At 43.7% G+C, this 11,634-nt stretch overlaps 1 protein-coding gene across 4 annotated transcripts in view; it reads left to right on the top strand.

Moving 5' to 3' along the window:
• The window catches only part of LOC106806136 (ribonuclease 3-like), a 19,398-nt gene extending 10,469 nt beyond the window's left edge, over positions 1-8,929 (top strand). For all 4 annotated transcript variants that reach the window (XM_014807994.1, XM_014807995.1, XM_014807996.1 and 1 more), the window contains exons 11-24: positions 435-604; positions 808-932; positions 1,261-1,372; positions 1,604-1,699; positions 2,175-2,282; positions 2,459-2,597; positions 3,030-3,150; positions 3,585-3,684; positions 4,059-4,161; positions 5,069-5,254; positions 5,618-5,740; positions 6,174-6,366; positions 6,648-6,855; positions 7,503-8,929. In XM_014807994.1, coding sequence (XP_014663480.1) covers positions 435-604; positions 808-932; positions 1,261-1,372; positions 1,604-1,699; positions 2,175-2,282; positions 2,459-2,597; positions 3,030-3,150; positions 3,585-3,684; positions 4,059-4,161; positions 5,069-5,254; positions 5,618-5,740; positions 6,174-6,366; positions 6,648-6,855; positions 7,503-8,219 — 2,501 coding nt within the window. In that variant the 3' untranslated portion in view covers positions 8,220-8,929. The remainder of the gene's footprint in view (positions 1-434; positions 605-807; positions 933-1,260; positions 1,373-1,603; positions 1,700-2,174; positions 2,283-2,458; positions 2,598-3,029; positions 3,151-3,584; positions 3,685-4,058; positions 4,162-5,068; positions 5,255-5,617; positions 5,741-6,173; positions 6,367-6,647; positions 6,856-7,502) is intronic.
• Positions 8,930-11,634: the final 2,705 nt, after the last annotated feature.

The raw sequence follows: 11,634 nt of genomic DNA, 5'->3' as shown, positions 1-11,634 counted from the left end.
CAGCAAAGATAGAAACATGTGACGTCACCAAACCAAGTCGATGTTATGTTGTTTGAAACAATTTAGCGTTGGCGCCTGATTACCTGATTTCGCACCTCTTTCTTGTTGGGAACGCGCAGTCAAATGGGAGGAACTAGAGTTTATTTTGTCATAAGGTAGTGTGATTATGCATGACACGAAGTATTTGCTAGTCTAGTACTGGAGAAATTAGCGTTTGGATGCGCATTGTGCGGCTTTAAGTAGGAACTCTATATATCTCCAAAAGTAGTTTTTCTGAAAATGTCTAAATCTCACAGTAATTTATACATATATAAACTATACATATACCAGTCTAACATTTATATATTAATTTCGTGAGTATTTTTTGGTCTTATAAATGTATGTAAGTGATTTACAAATTTTTTTTATTTTAAAGTACTTTTTTTTTCTTTTAGATAATGGAAAAGAAATTCTTTCGATGAACGAAGTTCTTCAGTATCTGCTGAAGAGCTCACGCCCTCTAGTGGAAGAAACGGAATTAGCATCACTGTTGAAAATCTCACAGTGTGACTGGCAAAACTTTGCAGATGAAACTAAAGGCATGATTGTTACATATCCTGGCATGGTGAGCAGATTTGATATCCAGGCTTTGCATACTGCATTTTGTACATTTTGTTTTATAAATATGCCATCAAAAAGCTGACTGTAATTCTAATGCATCAAAAATCCAAATAAAATTCATGTCAGATCAGGTGATGACTTGTTGCATCTACGTCCTAGCTGTCATATGAAGTAATCTGACTGTGATTCCATTACCATCTTCTGCAGAAGCCATGTTCATTACGGATTGACCAACTGGATAGGGATCAGATTCGTGATGATGTCATCAGCTATCCACAGATTGTGCATTTTGGCATCCGTCCAGCTCAGATCAGCTATGCCGGCGATCCCAAGTTAGTGTGCATTTTCAACTAATTTGCCCATATCAAGTATTCACTTCACCCTCAACATAGAATTTTATTAGCACCTACTTTGATCTATGGCATTATCTGAGCAAGGACTTATAGAAACGATAGAGAGTCGCAAATATTTTGTTACATGAAATTCCTAATTTCAAATTCATGCTGTTGTCCCACATTGTTAGGAAAGCAGGTTCATGATAAGCAACAGTGTTTTCCTAACCATGTGTGGCTGTCATTTGCATGTAGAACATTTGTAGAATTGTCTCTGAGGAAACTACAACCTTTAAAGTATTGACACATTTTCTTGAATATCAAACAGGTACCAGAAGGCATGGAAATACTATGTAAAATTTCGTCATTTGTTGGCTAACAAGCCTAAAGTTACACCGCAGGACAAGCAGAAATTACACAGCCAAGAGATGTACTTACAGGTAACGTTCATTATTATGTTGAGTACATGCGTGTGTGCATGTGTGTGCATGCATGTGTGTGTGTTTGTGTCAATCATTTACACGAACTCATGATGTCATGTAGATATCATACAACTTGATACAGTCATGATATTGTCATCCTTTAACTTGATAAACATAGTATATTGACAGTCAAGTGCTTGTAGAGTGTAGATAGTAAACAACATTGTTTTTCTATACAATCTATTGTAGGAGCTGAGAACAAAGAGCAGTCTGAAACGCGATGTGACTGTTGCTGTGAGCAGTCAAGGCTTCTACCGGACAGGCCTCAAGTCCGATATTGTGCTTGTATGTATAGACCTGTTCTATCCCAGAACCCCAACACCATTTCGATTCATGTATGATCAAATGCAGTTTCACTCTTCTTCGATGGATCACCAGCCAACGAACATTGTGGAGATGTTTCTGTAGTATTGCTCTGTTGTATATGTCTTACCTAGAAGTGCTATAGAGAGTGAACATTAAATTGGAATAGAACAAAATAATCGAAATCACGTAAAGAAATGTATCAATATCACATATCTACTCAGTACGATACGGATCAGGGTTGTTTGCATCCTTTCTAAGTAGTTTACAAAACGGTCTTAGTAGTTCAAGTTTAATGGCTGTAGGAAACGAATATGGTAGACCATAACAACTCAGCAGTACTCGTCCTGGATGCTGGAGAGGGGAGTTTGTTGATGCTTGGATGTGGGCGCTGGCAATGCAGCCACGTTACGGTAGGAGCATTCTTTGATGCTTTATCGCCTTATTCGTTTTGCAGCATGCCATGCTGCTACCGGTCTTGGTGTGTCACCTGCGCTTTCACAGATCACTGAGAGAGCTGGAGAAGACAATCCAATACTCATTTAAGAACAAACTACTTCTCCAGGTGTGTGCTAGCGATGGTTAAGGGTGGTAGTGGTTATAGCTGTATCATCTTATTCATTTCTAGGACCACCATTTTGTAAGGTCACATCCATTTGGAATAATATGTGTTGTAACGCTGTATACCCAAGTTAAGTAAGACGCACGGTAAACTAACCAGTGTGGTTGTTGCACTTTCAGCTTGCTTTGACGCATCCATCCTACAGAGTGAATTTCGGCACTAACCCTGACCACGCTCGTAATTCTCTCACGAACTGTGGCATACGCACGCCGGAGTATGGGGACAAGAGACTTCACGATGCCACACATCGAAAAAGGGGTTAGAAAAGTTTAGCAAAATCACCATTAAGTGCAGGTGCCACCTAATTCACACACAGCTTCGGTCTCTAGTTTAGGTGCTTTCATATTTATTCATCGTTTTTGTGTTGTATTTCTATGTGTGTGTTTGTGCATGCATGTGCGCACGTACGTGTGTGTGTCTTGGGTGTGTTCTACTTATCATATCATTAAAGTGATACAAGATTCTGCTAATCAATGATAAAGATATTAATTTTGGGTGTAAGTGGACTAGATGAGACCAATGGTTATTACTCGTTTTGTCTTACTATCACAGCTCATCACTGCTCGGCCATTTTATGTGGCAAGCTCAATTTACCTGCTTTACTTGCAATTCTTATGTGAATCTCCTGAGGGAGAGGACCATTGTTTCTCTCGGCTCCTGCATGAGATCATTTCTCACTCTGCCTGGCAGGCATCAACACGCTCATCCGAATCATGTCACGCATGGGTCACAAGGAGGAGACGATGTCAGCAATCAACCACAACGAGAGACTGGAATACCTGGGCGATGCCGTCGTTGAATTTCTGACTAGGTAGGCACATGTCTGTGGCCTAGTTTCAAGGTTTACATTCGGATCTAGATGTTAGTATTAGTAATGTGTTAAAGTGATTACTTCACCGTAAATAGTAAAAATAAAAAAAATATTTCCATTTTTTCACAAAATATAAGTAATTCTGTTCACTTTTTATGATTAAATTGCCTATTTTACTATATTGTTTGATGTGAACATACACTCGTGACTCATACATAGCCCATAGCAAGCAATTAATGTCAGGAACATAATATCAAATCGTCCAGGTTTTTTGGATTTTTAACTAGTTGAGAAACAATCTTATCAGGTAAGAATTTGACGAGTATGTTAGTACTTACTTTTAATGTAAAAAAATGGCAACAAAAATTTTACAAATTTTACCATAGAAAATATGAACTCTTGAACTCCGGTTCGATGCTCTTTTTTTCACGCAGCATACACTTGTACTTCATGTTTCCGGACCTGGAGGAGGGAGGCTTGGCCACCTACCGTGCGGCGCTAGTACAGAACCAGCACCTTGCCGTGCTTGCAAAAGTACGTGTTGGGTATAGGGAATCGTGCTAGCTTTCTCATCCACATGCTGCCCTCCAAAAATTAAATAGATAAAATTAACAAGATAATATAATCTGACAATGATAATAAGAATATGACTATCTGTACGAATTGAGAGTCAGTCACATATAATGAGGCTGTGTAAATATCGTTATGCATATGGTATTTTTGCCTAAATATTGTTTAATGTATCGTATCATAGCCAGGTTATCGTGAAACATATCGTACCCTCTTGTATCGTCGTCATATGGATCGCGATGCATGGCAATAGTTCTGAGTGAGTCAGGGGGGGGGGGAAGGTCAGGTTTCCTCTAATGCTTTGTGATGTATTGCTTACGTGGTCGTGTTGTGTATAGAAACTCCACCTGGACGAGTTCATGCTCTACGCACACGGCCCAGACCTGTGCCATGAATCAGATCTGAGACATGCGATGGCAAACTGCTTTGAAGCTCTCATGGGTAGGTATCCACGCTGCATTGTGCAGTGTGAGCTGCAGGAACCCATACAATGCGGTTGCAGTGACCAACATTGTTTAGTAGGTTCGGGAAGGTGCAGGTAGTTGTGAGGATATCACCATGTTAATATCGCAGTGGCGTATCCAGAAATGGATTAACAGGGGGGCGAAATGTACCTGGGCTGCCCGCGTGCCGTAGGCACGCCACCGTAGGCACGCCAGAGCTAGGGGGGTATGAGGGCATGCTCCCCCAGGAAATTTTGAAATATTTAAGCCATTTTCCTGCCATCTGAGGCATACTGTGGGCCATATTCTGATGTCTGATGACACTATCTCAACTCTAGACTTAACCCTACAATTTAGGATTTTAAACACTTCATGATTTTTTTTTCTGGGCCTGCAAATGGTGGGGGGGGGGCGTACGCCGGCTCTGCCTTATGCTGGATACGCCACTGATATCGGCAAAGTCATTATTAATAAATGTTTAGTCTTATAGTTACATACTATAAATTATACAAGTCCAAGCAATAATAATTGTGATGTGCGCATCACGTGGAATAGATAAGGAATACGATTGGTTAACAATGACCACAGTTACGTCGATTAATTCTGTAACGATGAGAAAATTACGGGGAAAACGAGAACGAGAAGGAAAGGGAAAAATGAAAATACCTCTATACGAAATAATAAAATAAATAATATTGTGATACATACTATGACATAAATATGAATACCTCAATCTGGTCGATTCCGGAGAATGTTTTAACTATTATTTACTGGTGTCCTACTTGAGTGCTACCTCCTATATAGAGTAAATCGATTAAAAACTAGTCAAAAGAAAATCGATTACGTAGAAGCTTGAGCTGATTTGTTAACGCGAGACGCACGTGAACATGGCTGCCTTCATCTAGGGGCGTTGCTCATCGATGACGGCGGCGTCGACACGGCCGACACGGTGTTCGCGCGAACGCTGCACGACCACGATTCACAGCTGCTGGACGTCTGGTGCAATGTGAGTCCACACCCGCTGCAGCAGCAGGAGCCGGGCGGCGACCGACACTGGATCAAATCCGTCTGCGCTCTGCAGAAGTACACCGGTGAGCTGCTGTGCGTCACCGCGTCAATCGATCGCGTCACCGCAGAGATGCCTTGCAACCACTACGATTTATCCGTATTTTATACGAATTTCTATTTCACTTGCGTCAATCGATCGCGTCTGCTTTCTCTCGAATCGAGTTCCTGACGTTTATGCCTAGGAAGTAACTGCTGAGTGTCAGTGCTAGTCCAAGAATCATGCGTTCACCTCCAGCTGTAGCTGGCTTGAAAAATCGAACGAATTAAGAGGAAAAAATTCTCCTCTGTCGTGCAGGCAATTAGAGCAATAAATTTGCTAGGCAAATTGACAGTACGTCGTACGTTTTTCCCGGTTCGTGTTTTATTGGTATTGTTTACCGTTGCAGAGTTTGAGGAAACGATCGGCGTTACATTCAACCACATCCGCCTGCTGGCGAGGTCGTTCACGATGCGTAGCATTGGCTTCAACAACCTCACTATGGGTCACAACCAGCGCATGGAGTTCCTAGGTACTCACCTCTCAGCTTCACTATGTCTCGACTGCGACCTTATTTTATTAACAACTTTAGCTCCACTCTGCCCCGTCTCATATTTTGTGGTCAGGCTAGGTCAGGTCAGGTCAGAAGTATGCTGGATCGGTTTGTAGATGGGAACGTTAACTGTAGTCTGTGAAGCTACACAGACTCGGTTACTTCGATCGAGTTTTTAGTTCAAAAGCTTATTTCCTTCGATACACATCTTTCTCGCGGTACGAAGAGTCGTCTTCTAATCCACCCACATGAAATCAGTGGAAGAGTAGAGCCCGCCACAGCCGAAGGCAATACGTCTTCGCAAGCACTGCTGTGTTAGTATTGACGGTGTTTTGCGTTTGCAGGTGACACGGTGCTGCAGCTGGTTGTGCCGCACTGCTGTGTTAGTATCGACGGTGTTTTGCGTTTGCAGGTGACACGGTGCTGCAGCTGGTTGCGTCGGAGTACCTGTACAAGCACTTCCCGCGCCACCACGAGGGTCACCTGTCACTGCTGCGCAGTTCACTAGTCAACAACCGCACACAGGCGACTGTCTGCGATGACCTCGGCATGACCTGCTACGTGATCGGCACCAATCCGAAGAGCGAGCTGAAGACGAAGGATAGGTGGGTGGTCGAGCGAGTAGTACGTGTCTGCGTGCGCGTGTGCGTGCGTGAAAAGTGTGAATGTGTTCACGTCTGAGTCGCTGTCGTACTGTTGTTGTTGTTGTTGTTGTTGTTGTTGTTGTTGTTGTTGTTGTTGTTGTTGTTGTTGTTGTTGGTGGTGGTGGTGGTGGTGGTGCTGTTGTTGTTGTTGGTGTTGTTGATTGTTGTTGCTGCTGCTGCTGTTGTTGTTGCTGCTGTTGTTGTGTAAATCTAAGATGTACGCCATGCTTCCGCGCGCGCAGGGCCGACCTCCTGGAGGCATTTCTCGGCGCGCTCTATGTTGACAAGGGTCTCGAGTACTGCGAAAAGTTCTGCCAGGTGTGCTTCTTCCCGCGCCTGCGCGACTTCATCATGAGACAGGATTGGAACGACCCCAAGTCGCAGCTGCAGCAGTGCTGCCTCACCCTGCGTACGCTGGATGGTGGTGAGCCGGACATACCCATATACAAGGTACGAGCAGATCGAGGAGCGTTGATGCAGCGTGTGTGGGAATGTGGTGGCGCGCTGTGCCCATGCGTGTGCCGCTTGGTTGGCGAACACTGCCAGAATCTGTCACAGGTTAACCGTTAATGTAGTGGTTCTTAGCATGGTTTTGGCTGTGACTCAAATTCCCATCATGGGGCTAACTTGGGGGAACGATTTCTAGCTTTGTAGCTGATGGTAATGAAGAAAAGTGTGATTCTTCAGAGAGTGGTTCAGACAACCTCCAGAGAACCCGTTTAAGCATGAAATGTCCTGAAGTTCGTGTTTCAGGTCACGACGCACAACATGGACAATTGCACAGTATTACAGAAGGTTTTATATAAGATGAACAGATAATACCCAACCCAAATGTAGACACAACCATAATCTGTGTTAGTTGGCACACATATGCCTAACGCATGCAGCACACACATCCACTTCGAACCCGCGCTCGCAGACGAGATGATGGCATTCACTGCCCACGTTGACGTAAATCCGAATAGAATAACCCAAAAAAACTTTTCCAATTTAAAAATTAAATTATTTAAAATATATTTTTTAAATGTTTGAATAGAATGCGCGCTGACGACCCCCGCGGAATAAAATGAGCACCTCCCGTTTTTTTTCGCCCGCAGGTGATCGAGGCCGTCGGGCCGACGAACACGCGCACGTACACGGTCGCCGTTTACTTCCGCGGCCAGCGGCTCGGCAAGGGCGTCGGCCACAGCATCCAGCGAGCCGAGATGAACGCGGCGAACAACGCGCTGCTCGAGTGCGGCAGCCTCTTCCCGCAGCTCTCCTTCCAGCGGCGCGTCATCGAGCGCAAGTACGGCCGCGAGGTGGCGGGCGAGGCGCGCGGCGAAGGCGACACAGCTGCCGGCAACGACGCGGGGCGCCGGCGGCGCGGCAAGACGAGCGATGTGCCGCGTCCGCAGGGGAGGGAGGAGGGACGGAGTCGGGATGAGGCACCCAGAAAAGGTGAGGGGAGGGACGGAGGAAGAGGGTGCAGGGATGGGGTGCAGAGGATGAGCGAGGGGAGAGCGGTGGGTAAGAGCCGGGAAAGGGCGCTAAAGACGGGCGAGGCAAGGGACGGGGGGAGGAGTCGGGATGGAGGGGCATGGGCAGGCGACAGGAGGGAGAGAAGACGAGATGCGGGGGAGGGGAGAGATGTGGGACGTGGCATGGACGAGGGGCGAGAGGGGAAACATAGCCGGGACACTGCGTTGTGGGCAGGCGAGAGAAAGGAGAGGAGACGTAACATCGGTGATGGGAGAGAAGGAGGTCGTAGCTCAGCCGAGGGTAGAGAAGTGGGGCGTAGAAGCAGCGCGAGGAAGGAGGAGGAATGTGGGTGAGACACCGCATAGCGGGCACATGATGAGGATGGAAGAGGAATGGATGCCGAGGAGAGAATGCAAGCCGCGGCACATGGTAATGGAACTTATGCCAAACAGTGACATTCTGCAGACAGATCCGGCGAGCATTGCTGTGGGGGCGCCACGAGTATGCATTGCTGCAGAAGCCCTACTATTACTAGTCGGGAAGGTGACGCCAGTGGTTTGAATCGCGCAAGTGGCTCCAGCCAACACTCCATCGCATCGCAGATTGCTTGGAGAGAGACGCAAAAGAAAGTAGACTCACTTTCGTAAGCAGTGATGGCTACCCGAAGTACCGAGAACGCTGTTCCCCGAGATGAACCGGAAATTTAGCGCTCAGCAAGCGCAGCATGGTTTCGTTGTGAGGGTTTCACGCAGGTGGAACATTGCATTCCTCGAGCTCACACCCGTCGGCTGCTAAACTAATTGTGGTTTTGCCCTGGTGCGGCCTGTCCTGGACGCAGTTCGCCTTGTGTGGCACGTCCGTCACATTGGCTTCCTGTGAATCAGGGCATTCAGAGGGTGCACAACATCAGGACCAGCTGTGCGGCAGACCCTCGGAACTGCTCTACCTGCCTCTGCGCGTGTGAGAGGTAGCACTGTATCGCTTGCGTCTGTCAATTTACAATGTGATGTATAGTACTTGTGTAGTCGGTAAATAAATTGTGTATGGGCAATATTTTATTTTATTTTGACGTATTTTATTCGTATTCTTTTATATTCTAGTTCTTATATTCTACTCTCCATGTTTTAGGCAAAATGTTACCAATTTCTCATTGTCAACCTTACTCGATGGCTAACACTATGTGCCACCGCTGTACATACTCATTTCTCCATATAACGATACGTGAACTTTTAGAGAGTTTTGATTGCCCGCATACACGTGTAGTGAGCTGTGGCTGACGTCGTCACTGATGACGTCAGAGACACGATACAACCAGCATTTTCACGATATTCACTAAGCCAGTTATTCAGCATCACACTCCTACAGGTGGTGTACAACAGTAGAAGGCGTCCATAGGCAGCAGGCCTGAATGAGCATCGAACAAAAATTAATTAAAAATACACTGTTTCGCAGCATACACAACATACACTTTATTTATGTTAAATAACTACAGATCCATGCTCTATGCCCCGCTTGAAACTTTTGCCAGCTCTATGACGCGAATTTCTACAAAGTAGCCGGATCACATTTCAAACACAAAAATGACCAACCGGTCACCATGGCTACGCCATTTGACGGAATGTGACAGCTACACGACAAGACCAATTTTCTTCTAAGGCCATTTTTGTTTTGTTTTTTGTTTACAGAATTTTTGTTGTTGTTGACTCGGTAAGGTAAAAAAAAAATTTGTCGTTTCTCAGATCAAACAAGTCAAAATACAGTGATACTCTTATACATGATATTAAAGTATTTTAAGAAAACTAAATGAAAACAAAACTCAACTTGTAATTATTTTTACTTTTATTATAAACTGTTTGTGCAAGTTTACATTTTTTTATTCATATTTCTTAGAGAAAAGGTCGGCGGGAATAAAAAAAATACAGATTTTCAATTTTTTTTTATTTTATTTTTTTTTGAAAATTCGGGTCGGCGGATCTGTAAACCAACAAAATAAAAAAAATGCTTTCTAGACGTCTACGAGGCATTTAACTTGCGTGCATAATGCAAAAGAGTGCACTGACTCTAGTGACGAATTTCACTGAAAAAAAGAGCCAAAAAATGCCTTTTCTAGAGACCAAATAGTGAACAATTTGCGGAGGCTTACTGTTGTATGCCTCCTACAGCTGTCATCTACCACTGATAGTTGAAATTGCCCCACGTCCCAAAATAGTGCTATTTCCCTTGTTACACACCCTGCATTCAGGCGCGCGTTTGTTGACACATAGCATATATCACGGCATACACGGCATGCAGTACACATCGTGCGCGCGTTTTGCATGAAAGTGCGATAGTAACCTCTTAATTTCTCACAATTTCTCAAGGTGCATAGCCACATTTTACCAATTTAGTGGTGTCAGTTAGTCATGGATATGTCACAGTAAGTACTAACAGTAGATGTTTCACATACGTTCACCCATTTTGCACACAGGCGGTCGATCATTGTGAAAAATAGAAAAACGCTGATTTCAACTCGGAATTTCACTCAAAAATTCTCTGTGATTACAACTCTGAATAATTTAATTTTACACTCGTTTTAATGGTGACATATTGCTGTAAAAAGCGCGTCAGCGATTGTTATTGAGTGTATTTTATGTGTTATGCTTCCTTATTTGCAAAACTTTTCAATTCAAACGTGTGACTTAAATTTTAGAGAATTTTCTTCCATTTTTAGCTCACCTTGACATCGTCAAGCTGAGCTATTGCCATGGGTCGTCGTCCGACGTACGTCCGTCCGTCCGTCCGTCCGTCCGTCAACATTTGGCTTCGGTCAACGATAACTCAGGAACCGTTTGACCAACATGTTTGAAATTGGGTGTAGTCGTTACTGCTATGCTCCCATATTAAACGTCCTATCCTTGGCAAAAATGGGAATTGCCATTAGTCAGTTCAGGTTTAACGGATTTTGCTCATTTTTAGTATGTGAATGGCTAGGGGTTTTGATATTTAAAAAAAAATTATGCAAATTAGGTAGGGTTTGACAATTATATAGCATATTATATAGACACAAACAGTCTGTGGTGTGACACTCGTCTGGTTCGTTTTACAAGATTTCATTGACAATATCTTTAATGCAAAATTGGTATTTCCTCTCCACCCTGCCGATAAAACGTCTATATTAGAGTAAAGTTCTACAAAACATGTCGGAACGCAGCATAACCTATTTATTTCAAACGCCATCGCTACAAAGCAGGTATAGCGCCATCTACGGTCACAAATTGTGATTCATTTTGGTTTATAAATTATTATTGCGATATACAGATGGCAATCGTTTCTATAATGTACGTCGATGATTGCTCAATTAAAACTGACTTCTTCTTACTCACTCATTTGTGTCCTTTTTTGTGGTGAGCTACAGTATCATTGACACTAAGTAAATATGAAGCTTGAAGAAAATTCCTGACGCGCATTTTTGGTTTATACTGTGCTTAAAGGGAGAGTTTACTCTAGGTTCTAGGGTTATTTTCAGCTAATTTAGGTTATAATTACGCTACATAAAAAGTTTCATGGTTTAATCACCATTAGAAATATTTTTTTTTAATGTTTTGAAACTAACGACTACAGTTTGATTACAACGACGGTGGCGCCACTCAATGCGCACGATCTGATAAGTTGCGCAAAACCACTTTCCAGCCAAGGGCTACAAACCGAGGGTGTTTCTTATTTATTCAATTAAAAGCAAAAGGATTGTAATCTCTTATAAACGACATATAGCTTCAGTTATAATATGAA

Source organism: Priapulus caudatus, unplaced genomic scaffold, assembly GCF_000485595.1.
Source record: "Priapulus caudatus unplaced genomic scaffold, Priapulus_caudatus-5.0.1 Scaffold143, whole genome shotgun sequence".
Classification (NCBI taxonomy): domain Eukaryota; kingdom Metazoa; phylum Priapulida; class Priapulimorpha; order Priapulimorphida; family Priapulidae; genus Priapulus; species Priapulus caudatus.
Note: the sequence above shows the minus strand (reverse complement) of the source record. Positions and strands in the feature narration are given on the sequence as shown.